The sequence below is a fragment of the Aythya fuligula genome, chromosome 28 (assembly GCF_009819795.1).
Source record: "Aythya fuligula isolate bAytFul2 chromosome 28, bAytFul2.pri, whole genome shotgun sequence".
Taxonomy (NCBI): domain Eukaryota; kingdom Metazoa; phylum Chordata; class Aves; order Anseriformes; family Anatidae; genus Aythya; species Aythya fuligula.
Genome location: NC_045586.1, coordinates 336,306 through 356,178, shown reverse-complemented (window position 1 = coordinate 356,178; position 19,873 = coordinate 336,306). Strand labels below are relative to the sequence as shown.

The 19,873-nt window shown below is 68.6% G+C and overlaps 4 protein-coding genes across 4 annotated transcripts; 2 read left to right on the top strand and 2 right to left on the bottom strand.

Annotated features, from left to right (window-relative positions):
- Positions 1-337: 337 nt before the first annotated feature.
- Positions 338-2,133, top strand: SLC50A1 (solute carrier family 50 member 1). Its single transcript, XM_032204566.1, has 6 exons — positions 338-372; positions 940-1,017; positions 1,123-1,246; positions 1,322-1,483; positions 1,561-1,680; positions 1,965-2,133. Exons 1-6 carry the CDS (start codon positions 350-352, stop codon positions 2,064-2,066), a joined length of 609 nt encoding a protein of 202 aa, XP_032060457.1. The 5' UTR covers positions 338-349; the 3' UTR covers positions 2,067-2,133.
- Positions 2,134-5,165: 3,032 nt separating this feature from the next.
- Positions 5,166-5,661, bottom strand: DPM3 (dolichyl-phosphate mannosyltransferase subunit 3, regulatory). The gene is made up of 2 exons (XM_032204603.1): positions 5,614-5,661; positions 5,166-5,480 (listed from the first exon to the last, which is right to left on the bottom strand). The coding sequence occupies exon 2, from the start codon at positions 5,472-5,474 to the stop codon at positions 5,196-5,198; it is 279 nt and encodes a 92-aa protein (XP_032060494.1). The 5' UTR covers positions 5,475-5,480; positions 5,614-5,661; the 3' UTR covers positions 5,166-5,195.
- Positions 5,662-6,009: 348 nt separating this feature from the next.
- Positions 6,010-7,657, bottom strand: KRTCAP2 (keratinocyte associated protein 2). The gene is made up of 5 exons (XM_032204502.1): positions 7,625-7,657; positions 6,962-7,116; positions 6,824-6,887; positions 6,468-6,534; positions 6,010-6,216 (listed from the first exon to the last, which is right to left on the bottom strand). Exons 1-5 carry the CDS (start codon positions 7,626-7,628, stop codon positions 6,096-6,098), a joined length of 411 nt encoding a protein of 136 aa, XP_032060393.1. The 5' UTR covers positions 7,629-7,657; the 3' UTR covers positions 6,010-6,095.
- Positions 7,658-9,179: 1,522 nt separating this feature from the next.
- TRIM46 (tripartite motif containing 46) lies at positions 9,180-13,678 on the top strand. Its single transcript, XM_032204513.1, has 9 exons — positions 9,180-9,432; positions 9,538-9,881; positions 10,009-10,152; positions 10,320-10,415; positions 10,528-10,781; positions 10,891-11,012; positions 12,436-12,735; positions 12,831-13,128; positions 13,233-13,678. The coding sequence occupies exons 1-9, from the start codon at positions 9,183-9,185 to the stop codon at positions 13,606-13,608; spliced, it is 2,184 nt and encodes a 727-aa protein (XP_032060404.1). The 5' UTR covers positions 9,180-9,182; the 3' UTR covers positions 13,609-13,678.
- Positions 13,679-19,873: the final 6,195 nt, after the last annotated feature.

Below are 19,873 nucleotides of genomic sequence, written 5' to 3'. Positions count from 1 at the left end.
AAACTGGGGGACCCTGGGGAAGAGGGGGTGCTGTGGGGTGGGAGCTGTAGGAAAGGGGGATCCTGGGACCCCAGGAAGGGGGGAGGCGGGGTGCTGGGGGGGGTCACAAGGCTGTGACCCTAATCCTGGAAGATGGGGGGGGGGGGGGACACACACACAGAGCCGCGTGTCCCGTGCACGCCGCACCCGGGGCCGCTGCTCCCGGTCCCTCCCCGGCAGTGCGGCCCCGCCCCGCCCCGAGCAGCGCCGCCCCCCCCCGTTTCTCTTTCCCCCCCCCCTCCGGCTCCCGGTGCCCGCGGCGAGCATGGAGCCGCAGCCGGTGCTGGCCGCCGCCTGCCTCCTCTTCACCATGGGCATGTTCGGCAGCGGGCTGTGAGCGGCCGGGAACCGGGGGCGGCGGGGGGGGGACGGGGAAGGGAACGGGGGGGGGGAAGGGAGGGCCTCGGGGGGCCGGGGGGGGGTGCTGGGGGCGGGGCGGGGGGAGGCGGGGAGGGAATGGGAGGTGCGGGGGGTGGGGGGGGGAATGGGGGGGAATGGGAGGCTGGGGGGGGGGAATGGATAGGGGGGTGCGGTGGGAGGCTGGGGGTGTGCAATGGAATGGGGGGGGGTGCAATGGGGGGGGCAATGGGGGGTGCGATAAGAGGCTGGGGGTGCAGTGGGGGGTGGGGGTGCAATGTGGGTGCAGTGCGGGAGGTATTGAGGCGGGCTGGGGGGGGGCCGGGGGCTCCAGGCTGAAGGCCGGGCGTGCAGGGTCAGGTGGGGGCTCTGAGGGTGCAGGAGGGGGGCACTGGGGGGTGGGAGGAAACGCAGAGAAGGTCCCAGCTGCTGAGGGGGGGCTGGTGGTATTTTATGGGGCTAAGGTTGTAGCCCCCCCCCAATGCTGTAGAGCCTCCCCGTGGCGCTGGGCACCCAGGAAGCCTCTCCCCCCCCCGGCCCTAGGTCTGACCTGCGCTGGATGATCACTGCGAAGAGCGTGGACAACATCCAGCTCCTGCCCTTCCTCGCCACCGATGCCAAGTACGCAGGGGGCACAACCTTTTGGGGCCGGGGGGTTGAATTTCGGGGGTGGGCGTAGGCAGGAGCCCCCAGGCTCCAGCAGCGCCTGTGCCGCTCATCCCGCAGCAACCTGGGCTGGCTGGGGTACGGGTGCCTGAAGCTGGACCGGACGCTGATCATCGTCAACGGCATCGGGGCCACTCTGCAAAGCCTTTACATCCTGGTGTACTTCTACTACAGCCCCACCAAGGTGGGTGCCGGCCCGGCTGGGTCGGGGGGGGCACAGAGGACCCCCACGCTGACAGCCCCGCGCTGTGTGCCGCAGCGTCAGGTGCTGCTGAAGGTCCTGATGGTCCTGGCCCTGCTGGCCGCGGCCTATGGCTACTTCACCTGCTACGTCACCGACGAGGACACCCGGCGGAGCCACCTGGGGCTCTTCTGCAGCACCTTCACCATCGTCATGTACGCCTCGCCGCTGGCCGACCTGGTGCGTAAAGCTGGGTGGGACCGGGGGAGGTGTCGGGGGGGCTGCGTGGCACCGGGCCAGCCCCTCGCTCCCCGCAGAACAAGGTGATCCGGAGCAGGTCGACGCGCTGCTTGTCCTTCCCCCTGACCGTCACCACCTTCCTGGCCTCCAGCAGCTGGACGCTGTACGGGCTGTGGCTCGAAGACCTGTACATCATGGTGGGTTGGGGGCAGCGGGAGGCCGGGGGCTGCTGTGGGTTCCCCCCCCCCGTCTCCAGCCCCTTTCAGCGGGGCGCTTGGCACCAGGCCGGACCCCGTCCGGCGTCGCGTGTGTCACACAGCAGAGCCCGTGACTAGGCTCGGCGAGATGAGTATTGATTTTAATTAATTAGATGGGATAAGGCCAATAAATCTCCCCCGGCGACGCGGGGCTGGTGGCGCGGGGGAGGGCAGCAGCAGCACCGCGAGCTGGGTAACGCCGCCCGGCCCCGTGTGCTCCGCAGGTCCCCAACGTGCCAGGCATCGTCACCAGCGTCGTGCGGCTCTGGCTGTTCTGGCGCTACGCCCCGGGCCGGGACAATCCCTACAGACCCCTGCACGCCTGAGGGGGTCCTGCCGGTGCTGGAGCCCTGGAGCCAGGCCAGTGTCAGACACTTGGTGACCAAGGGAGGCCCCCCCGGCTCGCCACTCTGCTCCTGCTGCCGCAGCGTGGCCAGCTCCTGCTGGGTGACACCAGGGCGTCCCCATCGGCCGAGGGCACCCAGCAGGACTGGGGCCCTGTGGGGACACCTCAGTCCCTTGCCGCCGCGGTTTGCCCTCTGGCAGCTCCTCTCCGTTGTCCCTGGGGCCGTTTTTTCCTGCAGTGGTGGTTGGTTTGTTCGCAGCGATGCCTTGGGGGTGGCGGGCTTCCCCTGCCCCCGTCCCCGTGATGTTCTTCCAGGCCCTGCCCCAGCGCCGGGCTGGGGGGGCAGCCCCCTTTTGTACGACTCGAAGTGCCTTTTAATAAATCGCAGACTCTTCCCAGCGCCTGCTTGTCGTCCCCTCCCGCTCTGGGCTGTGCTGGGTGCCGGGGCCAGCACAGCTCCTGTCCCCACAGCACTTTGGCCTCGGGATGCTGGGGCTAATCCTGACACCCTCTGAGCTCTGCAGCTCCTCATCCACCAGCACCCACTTGCCCATGGGGTGCAGGAAGCCCCCACAGGGGGCTCCAGCCTCAGCCCAGGAAGTGGGCAGCAGCACTGGGTGGTAGGGGCAGGGAGCGGGGCACGGAGGAAGGCAGCGCTGCCTGAGGGAGCTCCTCCGACCTCCCCAAGCAGCAGCACAGGGACACCGGTCACGGAGTGGAAAGAAAAGTCCCTTCCGTAGCACGGACACAGGGCTTGCTACCGCCCATTATGCCAGCAAACTTAAAATCAATTAAAATCCTCGCTAAAACCACGACGCTCGAGTGTGCGCATCAAATCAAGGCAGCCGTTGGCGTCGACCCAAGCTCAATTAATGAATTAACAATGATCTGGAATGAAGTTATCAGGCAAGCGCATCAGCAGATGGACGGGAGCGAGCGCGGGTGACCAAGTTACACAACAGATGCCGGAGCCGTGCAAAACCAGGGGCCCGGGGTGGCGGCAGCCCCGCGCGGCGAGGAGCCCCGGCCCTGCCAGCTCCCGGGAGGCCCTCGGCGTGGGCACGGCCGCAGCCCGGCTGACGCAGCCCGGATTAAGGAAGTGTTGACGAGGAATTTGGCCGCGCTCGTGGGCTCAGACGCTCGCTCACACCTTGCGACGTGTCCTGGGAAAAATCAATACGGCCGCAGCGGCCCCGCCACGCCAGCAACAGAGCAGGGATAGGAGAGGGAAAGATGAACTCCAGCTGTGCTGCGGCACTGCGGGGCGTGCTGCGTCTTGCTGCTGTGGCCCGCGGGGTCCGAGCCCTTGAGGAAGCTCCTTTGCTGGGCTCCCCTTGGCTTTTCCAGCTGCGAGTGCAGGTGTTTCTGCCCTCGGGACTCCCCCATGGGGTTGTGCTCCCCGGGGCCCCGCAGATGCTTTTCCTACCTGGTTGTAGCCACCGATCTGCTCTGGCTGCCCTGGCACTGGGGCTTCAGCTCGTGGCCCGGGAGGAACGTGGGGGGGGACAGGGCAGCTTTTCCTGGTGACGCAAGCGAGCAGAAACCTGGCTGCCAACCGGTCACTCCGGCTGGCGTGTGCCGCGAGCGGCCGTGACGCAGCCCCGCTCGTGAGGCTGGAGGTGAGCAAGAGCAGCCACCGGCTACGCGAGCGCCTGCAGCGGGCACGTGCCCGTGCAGGGAGAAGCCGGGGCCGTGCTGCTACCTGCCAGCCTGCAGGGAGCCCGCCGAGGGCTCCCGGCCTCGTGCCACGCCAGCACTGCGCTCCCTGCCCAGTAAAGGCAGCGCTGAAGCCGAGGGGCTGCCACCCCCAAACGGCCGCACACGGGCACGGGGCTGCGGGAGCCGCCCACCCCGCTCCGAGCTGCCACTGTTGCTCAGGAAACAGCTAATTAGTCGCTCCTGCTAATTAGCCCGAGTCCTCCCTCATGCTACCAACTGCTCCTTTTTGCAGAAGGATGCGCAGCCGATAATTAAAAAAAACAAGAAAGTCCTTCGGCTGGTATGCGAAGAAGCCGGGGAGGCTGCCAGCGAGGCAGGCCCCAGCATGCGTCACCACCGGCAGCGCGGCTCCGCCAGCCGGGCCGGCAGCGCGGCTCTCGCGCACCCCCAGACAGGAGCACCCCCGGACCGAGGCCACCCAGGGCTCCCCCCGGCGCGCCAGGGACGGCCCTGCCGCAGGAGCCCCACACGTGGCTCCGGAGCACCTGCGTCCCATTTTCCCCGAGGAGGCGTGGGGCAGAGCAGCAGCCGCAGTCGCTGCTCCGCCGGCATCGGGGAGCAGAGCCCCCCCGGCATGGGCCGCGCCGCCCCAGCAGGCTGGGGGAGACCACAGGCTCTGGGCACTCTGCATTTTAAAGGCTGCGCCAGCCGCTCCACCCAGCCACGCTCTCTCCTCCTTCCCCTGGCAGCAGGCCGGCAGGGCCGGGCCAACTCTTCTCCAGCTCCCACCTGACGGCGCAAACCACATCTGAAGGGCTGCCGGGAGCGCGCCGTGCCCGCAGTGCTACCCAGCGCCGCGGGCTGCCGAGGCAGGGCCCGATCCTGCCCTCCCCACCTCGCAGCCCTGCCCGTGCAGCCGAGCTCGGGGATGCTCGGAGGCTGGGTGGGCCGGCGCAGGCTCCCTGCAGCACCTGCCGAGGGGGGTGGGTGCCGACGGGGGGGCCGAGCGGACGCCCTGCTCTGCCTGGAGCCCGCGTAAAGACAGCTGGAGCCCGGCTGCACCGGGCAGGGCAGGGAGCAGCCCCAAAGCAGCACCGGGGCCACCCCCTGCCTGCAACCAGGGCGGCACAGCACAGGCCGGGGCCCCCTTTCTCCTCCCCTGGCAGCACAGCACGGCCCGGTATGGCCCAGTATGGCCTGGCACGGCCCAGTACAGTACAGCATGGCCCAGTACGACTCGGTATGGCCCAGCACAGCCCTGTACAGCACAGCAAGGCCCGGTACAGCCTGGCACGGCCCAGCACAGCCTGGTACAGCACAGCACTGCCCAGTATGGCCCGGTACAGCCCAGCACAGCCCAGTACGGTACAACACGGCCCCATATGACCCGGTACAGCCCAGCACGGCCCGGTACAGCCCAGTACAGCACACTTTGTCGTCTTTATTGTGCTCAGAAGCGCAGCCCCCTCCGCCTCAGGTCCTCCCGCGCCGCGCTGATGTGCTCCCGGAGCTCGGCGGCCGCTTCCTCGCAGTCGTTGAAGGTGGCCAGGCGGTAGCCCACGGTGGCCAGCGCGTAGCAGCCGAAGGCCACCAGCAGGTAGACGGGCAGCGGCAGCAGGGCCTGGCGGCACGGCGCCGGCAGCCGCAGCCCCGGCGGAGACAGCGCCAGCGCGGCCCAGGCCGAGCCCAGCAGGGCGAGGCCGCACAGCCACTGCGCCAGCTTGGTCATGGCGGCCTGCGGAGACACCGACGGCACCGTGAGGGCGGCGCCGAGCCCCCGGGACCGGCCCCGCTCCCTCCCGGTGCCCCCGGGGCCGGCCCCGGTTCCCCCCCCCCCCTCCTCCCCTCAGGGCCGCCCCCCCCCCCACCTGCAGCGCTCCCAGGCCCGGCGCTGCTCTCCCCGTCGCCAGTGACGTCACCGCGGCGCGGCGTGAGGCGCGGGGCACGCCGGGAGTTGTAGTCCGCCGCGGGGCCCCCTGGCGGCGGGGCCCGGCCCGGGGCCGGCTCAGGAAGCGCCGCGCTTTGTCCGCCGGGGCCGGGCCCGGCCGCAGGAAGCACCTGGCTTCCTCCGTGTCCGGTCGCGGCGGGGGGCGCGGGGCCGGCGTGGGAGCAGGCCCGGCACGGCTCTCCCACGGGCCCGGCCGGGCACCGAGCCCCGAGGGCACCGGGAGCAGCGGGCGGGACCGGCAGCGGGGGCTGGGGGGATGAGGAGGGGACCCCCGGGTGCTGAGGAACCAACCCTGAGGCAGCCGCAGACAAGGAGCTACAAAGAAACGGCTTTATTGCCCGGCCCAGAGTCCGAGCCCAGGCTGGAGGAGAGGGAGCTGCCCCGGGAAGGGGCCCCGGGACATCAATTCCTCTTCCTGCCTTTGCCAGGGGCTTTGGTGGGAACGGCCGCGGGCGCTGCGGACTGGTAGAGCGTGGAGGAGATCTTGTTGATGTAGTAGAGACCGACCATGGAAAAGATGAGGCTGCAGGTAAACAAGAGAAGAGGTTACTCAGCTGCGGCCCTTGTGCTGCAGGCAGGAAGGAATAGGCTGAGGCCAAACTGACAGCAACCCCGTGCTCCCACTGTGCTGCAGGGCCGAGCACTGCTCACCCCAGGTGCTCCCGGCCAGCCTTGGCCCCACCGACAGGGAGCACGAGCCACCAGGGCCCCTGGCAGCTGCCCCAGATGGTGACAAGCTGCTTCCCCACCCTCCGGGCCAGGCTCTGGTCTTACCAGGTGGTCACGCAGACTCTGTGAATGAGGCCGGAGGCAAAAAGAGCCAGCAAGAGGCAGGTGAGGACTGCAGGGAAAAACAGGAGAGAAAAGAAATGCAGCCACGCCGTTCCATCAGCTGTGCAGCCCCTCCTGAGAACCTCAGCAACGCGGCAAGACAAACCCACGTAAAGCACAGAGGGGAACAGCAGGATGGGCTCTTCCCCTAGCTGGTGGCTGGGATGCCGAGGTGCCCGGAGAAGCAGAGCACCCGCTGGGAAGAGCCGCGCTGCGTGCCCTCTGCAAACCGAACGTGGGGCTGCACGCCCAGCACCCACAGCCGACAGCGCCTTCCCCTCCCCGCTGGTGGCACTTACTCTCGGGGAATATCTTGGCCTGGAAGCCTTTGCCAAACACCAGGTTCTCGAGGTTGTTGAAGGCCTGCGCAGGGGGTTAAGGCACAGAACCGGGAACCACCTCCCCAGCCCCGCTCCCCGTGTGGCCCCAAAGGATACGGTGAGGGAGCAGACGAAGAGCGCGGCGCCCAGCAGCCCGCCCTGGATGGTGAGCCACTCGGTGGAGGCCAGCTGCCGGCTGTACATCTGCATCCCGGCGAACAGCAGCAGCGACAGCAGCGACGACAGCGCCAGCGACGTGCCCGTGCCTACGGCTGCAGCATGGCCCCGGCTCAGCAGGGCGGGGGGCCGGGCCCCAAAGACCCCTCAAGGCCCTGATCACCCCCTGAAGCCCCCCCCAGGCCCCGATCGCCCCCTGCAGCCCCCCCCAAGCCTCTCATTGCCCCCTGACCCCCCCCAGGGCCCCAGTCTCCCTCTGCAGCTCCCCCCCGAGGCCTCCCCCCCCCACTCCGTCCCCTGTCCCGGTCCCTACAGCCCCCGCCCGGCCCCGATCACCCCTTGAACCTCCCCCCGAGGCGTCCCCCGCTCCCCGAGGCCCCGAGCCCGGTCCCTGCAGCCTCCCCCGGGCTGCAGCCGCCCCCCACGGGGCCCCCCTCGCCCCTCAGGCCCCGGTCCCGGTGCCTGAACCCCCCTTCGAGGCCCGGGTCGCCCCCTGACGCCCCCCCCAAAGCCACCCCCGCCCCCTGCAGCCCCCCCCGGTGCCCCCCCCCCCGCCCCTCAGGCCCCGGTGCCCGCCCCCCCCCCCCCCCCCGTTCCCGTTACCCATGATGCCCCGCGGCGTCGCCCCCCGGCCCCTTCCCCTCCCGGCCCCGCCGCCGCCGCTCCCCCCGCACTGCGCAGGCGCGCCCCGGACCCGCGCACGCGCCCTGCGCGCTCCCCACCCCCCCCACAAAGCCACACGGCGGCAGCCGCGGGCACGCGCCCTTCTCAGGCGCGCCCCCGCGCGGGGTTCGGCCGGCGCTCGGGCGCCCCCTAGCGGCCGGGCGCGGCGCTGCAGGGCCCCGCCGCTCGCGCGCGCCCCCCCGGCGGCGGGGAGCGGAGCGCGGGGAGGCCCCGGGGCACCGGGCGGGGGCGCGGCCGCCCCCCTCCCCCGTACCCGGCCCCCTCCTCCCCACCCCCCATCCCTCCTCCGGGCTCCGTTCGGCCCCTTCCCGGCTCCGCTGCCGGCCCCGGGCCCGGCCGCCGCGCTGCCGTCCGCGGGGAGCCGCCGGGGGCCGCCCCGGGGAGCGGAGGGGGCGTCCCGGTACCGGCCCGGTGCCGCCGCCCCCCGCCGCCCCCCCCTCTCCGGGGCGGGTCCCTCGGAGCATGCGCGCCGCCGCCCCCCGCCGCCCTCCCCCCGGTTCCGCCGCTCCCTGCAGCAGAACCGGGCGGCCGCTGCTGCCGCCGGTACCGGCACCGGCACCGGCCCCGGGCGCGGAGCCATGGCCGAGGGCGAGGACCTGCAGACCTTCACCTCCATCATGGACGCGCTCGTCCGCATCAGCGTGAGCGGCGGCGGGGACCGGGCGGGGACCGAGCGGGACCGGGCCGGGCTCTCCCGGGACCGGCGTCGCCATGGCAACGCGGCGGGGCGGTGGCGGGGCCGGGGCGGCCGCGATGGCCCCGTGGGGGGGCGGCCGGGGGTGTCCTTGAGGGCCCCGAGGGCCGCGGAGAGGCCTCGCTGCCTCGACCCCGTTCCCCACCGGGCCTCGGGGGGGGCGGATCGGCCCTCGCCGAGCCCCGGGCGGGGCGCATCGGGCACCGGGGAGCGCCCCCCGAGGCCTCCCGGGATGCTGAGAGCTCGGCGACCCTGCGGGGAGCGGGGCGGGGAGGGCCCGGGGGTGTCCCGGTGCCGTGCTGGGGTCCTGGGGCTGATCCCACTCGGGACCGGATCCCGGTGCTGGCCGCAGCCCACATCCAGGTCCCGGTCCCCGTCCTGGCTCTGGGCCTGGTCTCGATGCCGGTCGCTGTCCTGGCCCTGATCCTGGCCCCGATTTTGGCCTTGATGCCAGTCCCTGTCCTGGCCCTGATCCTGGCCCCGGTCCTGGTCTCAGTGCTGGGCCCTGATCCTGGTCCTGATCCAGATCGTGATCCTGGTTTCAGTGCTGGTCCTGGTCCTGGCCCTGATCCTGGCCTTGATGCTGGTCCTTACCCAGGCCCTAATCCTAGTCTTGGTGCTGGGCCCTATCCTGGTTCTGCTCCTGGCCCTGATCCTGATCTCAGTGCCGGTCCCTATCCTGGCCCTATTCCCAGTCCTAATCCGGGTCCCGGTCTCCATCCTGTCCCGGTCCCCATCCTGGCTGCGCCCGGTGACGCTCTCCCCCTCTCTCCTCAGACCAGCATGAAGAACATGGAGCGGGAGCTGGTGTGCCCGGTGTGCAAGGAGATGTACAAGCAGCCGCTGGCCCTGCCCTGCATGCACAACGTCTGCCACGTCTGCGCCAGCGAGGTGCTGCTGCAGCACGGCTACCTCTGCTGCGACCCCACCTCCGAGCCCTCCTCGCCCGCCGCCACCCCGGCCACCCGCAGCCCGCGCCTGGGCCGCAGGGGGGTCCCCAAACCCGACCGCCTGGACCGGCTCCTGAAGTCAGGTGGGGGGGACGGGGACGGCGCTGCCGGGGGGCGGAGGGGCTCTGCTGGCCGCGAGGAGCCGCGGGGTGCTGGGCTGTGCGTGACGCCTCCCCGGCCTCCTGCAGGGTTCGGCACCTACCCGGGGCGGAAGCGGGGCACCGTGCACCCCCAGACCATCAGCTTCCCCTGCCCAGCCTGCCAGCGGGACATCGACCTGGGCGAGCGGGGCCTCGGCAGCCTCTTCCGCAACCTGACCCTGGAGCGCGTGGTGGAGCGCTACCGCCAGACCATCAACATCAGCGCCGCCATCATGTGCCAGTTCTGCAAGCCCCCGCAGCTGGAGGCCACCAAGGGCTGCACGGAGTGCAAGTCCAGCTTCTGCAACGAGTGCTTCAAACTCTACCACCCCTGGGGCACCCAGAAGGCTCAGCACGAGCCCACGCCGCCCACGCTCACCTTCCGCCCAAAGGTACGGCCTCCTCCATCGGGGTCTTTGCTATTTGGTGTTCCCCGGGTGCCGCAGTAAACGAGCTGGGGAGAGACCCTTGGGGGGGGGTGGTCCTAAAACTCTGCTGAGCTTCCTCGTGTCCGTGCAGGGTCTGATGTGCCCAGAGCACAAGGAGGAGGTGACTCACTACTGCAAGACCTGCCAGCGGCTGGTGTGCCAGCTCTGCCGCGTGCGACGCACTCACACCAGCCACAAGATCACGCCAGTGCTCAGCGCCTACCAGGCTCTCAGGGTAAGGGCTGCTGCGGGGCTGCGCGCTTGAGTCGGGGTCAGGACGCCCACGGGGAGGCAGGGAGGAAGCAGGGGTGCGAGCTGAGCTCGCAGCACAGATGGGGTGAGGGCTCTGTTTGCAGGTCGGGGGCGCACGAGGCCAGTGGTGGCTAACCTCCTTCCTTGCAGGAGAAGCTGACAAAGAGCCTTGCCTACATCTTGAGCAGCCAGGACACGGTGCAGACCCAGATTGCTGAGCTGGAGGAGACGGTGAAGCACACGGAGGTAAGGGCACAAGGTCCCCGAGCAGTCCCTAGGTGGGGATTGGCACCATCTGGCTGGTCCCTCTTTGCCCCGTGGGGGCCGTACAGCACGCTGACAGCGCCGTGCTCGGCAGGTGAACGGCTCGCAGGCCAAGGAGGAGGTGTCCCAGCTGATCCAGGGGCTGTGCTCCATGCTGGAGGAGAAGCGGGCATCCCTGCTGCAGGCCATCGAGGAGTGCCAGCAGGAGCGGCTGGCCAGCCTGCACTACCAGATCCAAGAGCACCAGGCCATGCTGGAGAACTCGGGCATGGTGGGCTACGCCCAGGAGGTGCTGAAGGAGACCGACCACCCCTGCTTTGTCCAGGCTGCCAAGCAGCTGCACAACAGGTACCAGGCTGCGGGGACCCGCGTGGGTGTCCCCGCAGTGTTGGGGCTGGCCGGTGCCCAAGGCAGCCCTCGCGTGCCGCCCTGACGTCCCCGCTCTCCTGTGCTGCAGGATCCTCAGGGCCACCGACTCGCTGCAGAGCTTCCGACCTGCAGCCACGGCCTCCTTCAGCCACTTCCAGCTGGATGTCAGCAGGGAGCTGAAGCTGCTCACAGACCTGGCCTTCATCAAAGGTAACCGCAGCAGGACCCCGGCACCGGCTGCGGCCCGTGTGGAGGCGCAGCCCCTGCGGGCAGAGCAGCTCCGTGCCCGCCCGTCTCCTCCCTTGGAGCCAGAGCTCGGCTCCGGCCACAAGAGGGATGCGCTCAGGCAGGCGCCCGTGGATCTGCCGGCCCCCCTCCCTGTCAGGAATGGCCCCAGCAGCCCCCAAAGTGCTCCCTGCCCTGCCCTGTGCCAGGGCTGCAGGCAAGGGGGCAGGAAAGGCAGGGCTGTGGTGTGAGGTAAGGGCAGCAGGAGGGTGAGTACGGAGCGGAGGCTGCCCCAGGTGCAGGGCAGGCGCTTCCCCACCAGGGCAGGTGCCGCCTGGGCCCTGCCGGACCGGCTGGCAACACTTTTCAGACCTGCTTCTACCTCTCTTTGTTTATAGGCTGCGGCCGCTGCTGATCGTCACCGAAGTAACTGAGGCAAGTCACTCCCCTGCCCCAGAGCCACCCCTGCTCTCTCTGTCCCATCCCTCCATCCCCACTCCTGCCCCATTCCCACTCCGCTGCCATCGACCATCCCCGTCCTGCCCGCTGGTGCTGGCAGGTGGTGGCTCTGCCCGCGCTCGCCACCCTTCTCTGCCCCCTCCCTCCATCTGCTGCAGCTCCTCCTGCCATCCCCATCCCCTCCTCACCCCCATTTCTGTCCCTGCATCCCCTCCTCACCCCCATTTCTGTCCCTGCATCCCCTCCTCACCCCCACTTCTGTCCCTGCATCCCGTCCTCACCCCCATTTCTGTCCCTGCATCCCCTCCTCACCCCATTTCTGTCTCTGCATCCCCTCCTCACCCCATTTCTACCTCTGCATCCCCTCCTCACCCCATTTCTGTCTCTGCATCCCCTCCTCACCCCCACTTCTGTCTCTGCACCCTCTCCTCACCCCATTTCTCTCTCCATCCCCTCCTCACCCCATTTCTCTCTCCATCCCCTCCTCACCCCATTTCTGTCTCTCCATCCCCTCCTCACCCCATTTCTGTCTCTCCATCCCCTCCTCACCCCATTTCTGTCTCCTTTCCACCCCTGCCTCCCTGCTCCAGTTACGCTGGCATCTTCGCACCACTCTGCCATTCCCATCTCTTCCTCCTCCTCCTCTCCTGCTGTCTCCATCCTCTCTCTCTCTTTCTTTCTTTCTCTCTCTCTCTCCCTCCCTCCCCCCGACTTGCACTCAGCCTCTCTGGTCCCTGGAGCCTCACAGCAGCCAGCTCCTCTGTCTCCCCAACTCTCTCCCCCCTCTGGTGCCTACACACAGTCTCTGCAGCCAGATCCCCCTAGACTCCTGCTGGTTGTGCGTCCGTCCGTCCGGAATGCCCCCTCCCTGCGTCTGGCCGCCTCCCCACCCACGGCGGGGGGATGCTGCCTGATGCCTGCCCCCCCCCCCCCGTGCCTCTCCCCGCAGTGCCCGAGGCCCCCGTCATCGACACGCAGCGCACCTACGCCTACGACCAGATCTTCCTGTGCTGGCGGCTGCCGCAGCACTCGCCCCCCGCCTGGCACTACACCGTGGAGTACCGCAAGACGGACGCCAAGGCCAAAGGGCTGAAGCTGTGGCAGCGGCGCGAGGAGGTGCGCGGCACCAGCGCCCTGGTCGAGTACCTGGACACCGACAGCGTCTACGTGCTCCGGGTGAAGGGCTGCAACAAGGCTGGCTTCGGGGAGTACAGCGAGGACATCTACCTGCACACGCCGCCCGCCCCAGGTGAGGGGACGCCCCCAGGGAGCAAAAAAAAAAGCCCATCCCTCGGGCTTTTCACTGTCCCCTTCTCACCTCCTCTGCTCTCCTCCTCCCTGCAGTCCTCAACTTCTTCCTGGACAACCGCTGGGGCTTCAACCGGGACCGGCTGGCTATCAGCAAGGACCAGCGCGCCGTGCGCAGCGTCCCCGGCATCCCCATGCTGTTCGCGGCGGAGCGGCTGATGACCAGCTGCCACCTCTCCATCGACCTGGTCATCGGGGACGTGGCCATCACGCAGGGCAAGAGCTACTGGGCCTGCTGCGTGGATCCCAGCTCTTACCTGGTCAAGGTGGGCGTGGGGCTGGAGAGCAAACTGCAGGAGTGGTTCCAGGTGCCTCAGGACGTGGTGAGCCCCAGGTGAGCGGGGTGGGGGCGCAGGGGGGCTTCGTGGGTCTGTGGGAGGTGGCGAGGCAGCCTTTGTAGAGCCTCTACAGCGGGCCTCACCTGTCCCCCTGCCGCAGGTACGACCCTGACAGCGGCCACGACAGCGGGGCAGAGGACACGACGGTGGACGCGCCCCCGCCCTACGCCTTCCTCACCATCGGCATGGGCAAGATCTTGCTCTCGCATGGCTCGGCGCTCACTTCTCGTGACCCCAACGGCTGCACCGTGCCCTTGCCACCGCGCATCGGCATCTGCCTGGACTACGAGCAGGGCAAGGTGAGCTTCTACGACGCCGTGTCCTTCCGTGAGCTCTGGGAGTGTGGCGTGGACTGCTCGGGGCCTGTCTGCCCCGCCTTCTGCTTCATCGGAGGGGGTGCCCTGCATCTCCAGGAGCTGGTGGCCAACAAGCAGGAGCGCAAAGTGACCATCGGGGGCTTCTCCAAGCTGGACTGAGCCGCTTGCGCGCTCCCTGCATGCACATCTGGTGCGACCCCTTTTTGTCGAGCGAGCTTGAGGGCCTGGAGGGGACGCGACCATGCAGGGAGCGCAGCTCAGCAGGGGCAGCCCCAGCCCTGCCCGGGGTTTGGAGCAGGCCGGGTGTTTGTTTTGTGGGACTGGGGGGGACGGGGACAGCTCCGCCGTCCCCTCCCTTCCCCATCCACCTGCCCCTTTCACCAGCTCAGCTCTGTAGCGCAGACCTGGGGCTGCAGGCAGAGGCTGGCGGCAGGTCCTGGCAGGGGGTCAGCCCTTGAGGTGGAGCAGGGAGGGGGACGCGAGGGGGACGCAGGGCTGCGTGGGGAGGGGGGAGGCAGGAGCTGGTTGGGGTTGACGGTGGGGGGAGCGGCTGGGCAGTGGCTGGGGCGGGGGAGGCAGATGGGCTGGGGGAGAGAGGGAGGGGGGAGGCTGGGCTGGAACAAGGTACGAGGACGTTTTTGTAAAAATGGCTCATTTTTGACGCGGCTCATCCGGCTGCAGTGTCGCGGCCAGCCACAGCCGCCGCTGGGTCCTGTGGGGCTGTGGGACCTCGGTGTCCCCCACCCTCCTGAGGGGCTGCAGAGCTCTGCTGGGTTCTCTGCTCCCTCCCCGCGGCGTGGGGCCAGCCCCGTGTGGCCCCCACCCCCGGGACCCTCTCAGTGCCCCCCTTCCACCGCTCAGTGCCAAGCAGCCCCTGCCAGCCGGGGCTTGCGGGGTTGGGATCCGACGTGGCCAGGAGCCATGGGGGGGCTGCCCCCCACTGCAGGGGCCTCGGGGCTGCGGTCCCACGCTGGGAGCCATGCGAGCTGCTGTAGTTTCTCATGGGTTCTGTTACAATTGCTGTCTTTTCATGGTTTCCTACAATAAACTGCAATGCCAGACTTCTCCAGAGCCCCCCTAGGGCAGCCGCAGCCCCCTGGGGGGCGGAGGGCAGGGCAGCAGCACCCACCCGTGCCCCGCTGCCTGCTCCCCGTGGGGCAGGACCCTGTGGGGTGGAGGCCGTGGGGCAGAGCTGTCCTTCGGGCTGTGGCCAGCAGAGGCCAATCCTGCCCAGGGACGGCCGGGGCAGCGCTGACGTGTCCGGCACCCGCTCGGGTTGTGCCCGGCCACGTGGCCGCTGCTGCTCAGCCTCCCTGGGGTCTCGCTCCCGTCCCACCTGGCTCCTGCTGGCCCCATAAGGGACAAATCCTGGTAGCGGGTTTAGTGTTAATGGGGTATGATGAGAGGGAAGCAGCGGGGTCCTGGGAGCGCTGGCACAACCTCCTGGGCTCTCCGGCATCCTCTGGGGGTGAGCAGCAGGGGCAGGAACCCCCCTGGGACCACGAGGGCAGGGGGGGAGCTGCCTGTGGGGCTGGGTCCCCTGCTCGGGGCCAGCTCCTGCTGCCGGGAGAGGCGGCACAGGTGGGGCCAGGCAAGGAGCGGGGCCGGAATGGGAACCCTGCAAACAGGAGTTTCATTGTAGGGCCCAGCCCAAATCTCTGTTTCGATTCCTCCAGGCCCTGCCCAGGGCTGGGAAGGGGGGGGGGTGAAGGGAAGGGGGGTGAAGGGAAGGGGGTGAGTGGAAGAGGCACGTGCACAGGGCTGGTGCACCCCTGGGGCTCTGCCCCAGCAGCACGCCCCGCTCTGCTGCCCCATCCCCAAGGCTGGCTGTGGGGTGGGGAGGGTGGCCATGGCCCCACGCCGCAGCCCCCCCTCTGGGGCTATTTTTAGCTTCGTTCCTTCCTCCCAGCAAATGAGGCAGGATCCGGCACAGCCCCCCCCACCTGGGCCATGGTGCTGTGGCCGTGCACGTGAACCCCCCCGGCGCTGCCCTGCCCCTGCTGCCCTCTCCCACCGCAGCCCCTCGGCCCCGTGCCGCCCAGCTGCTGGTTTCGGTTGCTGTTGGCAGCTCTGTCAGTGAGGCACAATGGAAAATATAAAGCATGCCCCCCCCCCCCCCAGCCTAATCCACACCCCTCGGCCCCATCTCCAGCCTCAGGGCTTGCGTCACCCACCCTCACAGCCAGCCCAGCCGTGCCCCGGAGCCCCCAGCCCCTCACCCTCACCCCCTGGCACCCCCCGGCACCCATTGGGGTCCCCAGGCACCCCGGTGATGTCCCCCCGCCCGGGGCCCATGTGCTGTGGCCAAGGGGCCTGCGAGCCACGTGCCATCGGGTCACAGCTGGTCCCGGTCCCACGGCTGGTTCCTGTTGAAGCTGCTGGCCCCGTGCCCCATCTGACAAATGCTTTCTTTATATAAGTTGTGTTTCCTTGTTTTTCTGGCTCTTCGGTAGTTGCCAAAATTCTCCCAGTCCCCAGAGCAGGCGCCCCGGCCCAGCCCAAGCCAAGCAGCTCAGCGCGTGTCCCCACAGCGGGGCAGGATGCGTCCCCAGCCCCGGGGCTTCCCGCTGCCCACCCTCACCCCTCCGCACGCCCTGCAGCCCAGCTCCTCTTTCCATGGCCCCAGAAGCAGTTTTGGGGCTCTGGCTGTGCCGGGATGGCTTCAACCACAGCTTCCCAGGCTCCTGAGCCCAGACGCAGCCCTGGCTCAGGCAGGGGATGATTTTGGGAGCAGCCTGGCTCAGACACGACTGCAGCCCGCAGGCAGCTGTGACAGTGATGCACACGATCGGTCTTCTGCAGCTCTCTCCCCACGGCTTTATGGCTTGACCATCATCACCTTCACGCACAGCTCGTGCAGGGTGACAAGTTGCTCTGCCCGAGCCCCGTGTTTGCACAAAACAAACCCCAGGAGAACAGTGCTGGCCAGGCAGGGGGGGTGTAACAGGGCCTGGAAGGAGCCTGTGTCACACCCCGGGGGGGGGACGGACACCACCCACATGCAGGTGACTGTAGGAAAAGTGACAGAAATGACCTCATAAGCCAGAAACCTGAGAGTGCCTGGAAAGAGAAACGAGAGCAGGCGCCGAGCTGAGCGTCACTCGAGGTGATGGCGGTGCCGGGGAATCTCCACCCGCCGCTGCTCCTGAAGGCATCAGCAAAGACCCCCCCCCATGAGAGCCACCCCACGGGTGCTGGGGATGTCCCCACACAGGACGCCGTGCCCAGAACTGCCACAGTCCCCCCCTTGGCTGTGCGGGGAACCAAGCCCGACTGCGCCCATCCTTTTATTGTGAAATGCGATAAATACACCACCGCCACGCACCCCGCAGCCCCACGGAGCCCAGCCGCAGAGCCTGGCACCGCCATCCCCTAAATATATATATATATTATATAAAACAACACCACAAAAAGAACAATTAGACCCCCGGGGGCGAGCGCAGGCAGGATGCGAGCCCAGCCCCCTGCCTGCAGCACGGAGCAGGGGGTGCACAGCCAGGCCTGGGGGCTTGGAGTGGGGCCATGAGGGAGGAAAAAGGGGGATGGGGGGGGGCACTCGTGCCCAAATCTTTGTTCTTCCAGTTCTGTCATGCGCACGAATCCGGCTGCTCCAGAACCATCCGGCTCCCGCTGCCCGTGGCGAGGGGCTGAGCAGCGCCGGGGGACGTGCCCAGGGCCGGTGCTGCCGCCCCAGGAGCGGGGGGGTCGCGGCCGTCCCGTCCCCTCGCATCCCTCAGAGGTTGTCGGAGGAGGCAGACGGGTTGGTGTAGGTGAAGGTGCCGCCCCCCGCAATGGTGCCCGCCACCTGGGAGAGGGGAAACAAGGGGGGGTCACGACAGAGCCGGGCTGGGAAGGGCCGGGGGCTGAGCCCCCCCAAAGTCCCCACGAGGCCTGGGGGCGGTGGGAGACCCCCTGGCGAGCAGATCCATGGGGGTCAGCCCTGCAGCAGCCAGTGCACCACGGGCACCACGAACAGCCCGGTTTTAACCAAAAATACCCACGTGGACACCCCCAGCCCCCCGGCCACGGGAGCCAGTGGAGGATCAGCGCAGCCAGAGCAGCCTGGGCCGCTTTTCTCTCCTCCCGCTGGCTAAGCCTGCCCAGCAAGAGCGAAGGTAAATATTTACCCAGGCCCCTGGTATTTGAACAGCGAGAGCTGCTTGCACAGCGCGGAACAGCTGGATACGGCCCCCGCCCCGCAGCACCGGGCACAGCAAACAGCGGGGCCGGGGCCAGCCCCAAAACCCACATTGCTGGGGCCAGCCGCAGCCCCACACGTGTGCACGCGGCGCCCGACGCTGCTGGTGCCAGATCTGGACCCCCTCACCCTCCCCTTTGCCCCCTCGTGCCCCGGCTCCAGGGTGCCAGGATCTGGCTGAGCCTGAGGATGGGGTGCGGGGAGGCAGCGGTCCCGCCGAGCCCCCGCGCACCGGTGAGGGTGGGCAGGGGGGGAGCCACCACCCAAGGTCGCCGGCAGCTTCCTGGCTCCAGCCGGGGCTGCCAGCGCCACGGCTCCATCCAGGCGTGAAAGGTGAAAGGCTCACCTCCCTGCCAGCCGCAGCCCGGGGCAGGCTCCCAGGGACCAGGGCCACCAAGTGCCCGTCCCCACCGGCTGGTTTTGTCCTGCCGGCTCCGTCAAGGGCAGGGGCGAGGGACGCGGCCGCACCGAAAAGCGGCGGCCCCGGCACCACCCCGCTGCCAGGACACCGCGGGCGCTCGGCTCTCACCTGGCTGTAGGGGTTGTGCTTGGTGTTGGGGGACACGTAGCGCCCGTGGCTCTGGTACGGGGGGTACTCGGCCATGGGGTGGTAGGAGTCCTTCGTGCTGAACAGGTCCAGCTTCCCTCGGCTCTTCCGACGGCAAGAGCAGGTGGTCTGGGGGGGCAGGGGGGCTCCGTGAGTGGGACGGGGTCAGGGACCCAAAGGCAGCGGGGATGGGGACAGGGGCTCAACAGCAGAAAGCCGGTGAGGATGAGGATGGGGACTCACCAGGAGAGCACAGATGAGGATGCTCAGCAGCAGCAGGACGCAGACCAGGACCAGCAGAGCGATGGCCCAGTCCGGAACCTGAGGCTGCTCCACCGGGGCCGTCACTTCCACGCCGCCTGAAGAGCGGCAGAGCCGTGTCCGTACCTCCGGGCACAGCCCTGCCAGACCCCCGGGAAGGGGCCAGAAGGGAAAGAGCCCTTCTCCCCTCGGGCCCAGCCCAGCACACTGACACAGACACTCATCCCACTTGTCCCACCGGGGATAAACCCAGGATGGGTGCAGAAGCCACCCGAAGCGGCCGTGCCGGGCTCCCCCTGCTCAAAGCACCCCCAAGGTCCCGAGCCCCCTGCTCACTTTGGATGTCGGCCAGCTGCAGGTCCATGATGTACCCGTTCGAGTCCAGCTGGCTTCTCAGCTTCTTCTCGGCAGAGTCACTCGTGATGGAGTCTTCGCTGTGCCCAAACACAAGGGTGGATTGCACGGCCACCGACCCTTGGCTGCTTGAGAGAGGAGGTGTTGGAGCCGGGACCGCCACCTCCCGCTGCCCCCCCGGCCATCCCCCTGCCAGGGGCTCTGCACTGTGCTGGGCTTCCCAGCCCGAGCCCCCCACCCACGGTACCTGAATCGGAGCTCACTGCACCCCTTGTAGGTCTGCCTGCCCATGCAGCTCGTGCAGCCATAGACACTTTCAAACTGGAAAAAAAAAAACATTGGGGGGGGTCACGACCACATCCCCGGCTCTCACCCCACTGCCTCCCAACCCCAGCATCCTCCCCTTCACCCCAGCATGGCCCCATCTCCTGCTGCCCCCACCTCTCTGCCCAGTGGGACGGGGCTGCAGGAGGAGCTCACAGAGCCCAGGGTGCATTTACAGGGAGCCCCTACCTAAGGTGGCTCCTTCCTGGCACAGACCACGAGGTCTTTGCTTGCTGAGGGCAGCCAGTGAGCAGGGCTGGCACTCACCATGGTCAAGACAGCACGGCTCAGGCTCCTGTATTCCTTCGACATGGGATCGAGCAGGCTCTGGTTGAAGTTTCTGTTCAGAATGCGGAAGGACAGCGGGACGCGGAGGAGCAGCTGGACCACGGTGGGAGGCAGAGCTGCGGCTTTGCTGGGGTTGGGACCCCCGCTGCTCCCAACCATGGCCATGGGGGTCTTGCTGTGCGCTGTGCTGCCCTGAGAGGTGACAGAGGCTGTCTTTGTGGGGACAACCTCGGCGCTGCTGTTCACGGTGGCGTTGGTGTTGGACGTGGGAATCACAGAGCTGCCATCGGTTGCGGTGCTGGCTTTGGAGGGGGGGACCCCATTGCTGTCATTTGTGCTCATGTTGTTGTGGGGGAACAGAGGGATAATGGAGACGGACACCACGGTGCTGTCAGTTGTGTCATTGCCAGCAGAGCTGTTGCCTGTTGGAAACGCTGTCACATGGGAGGGGA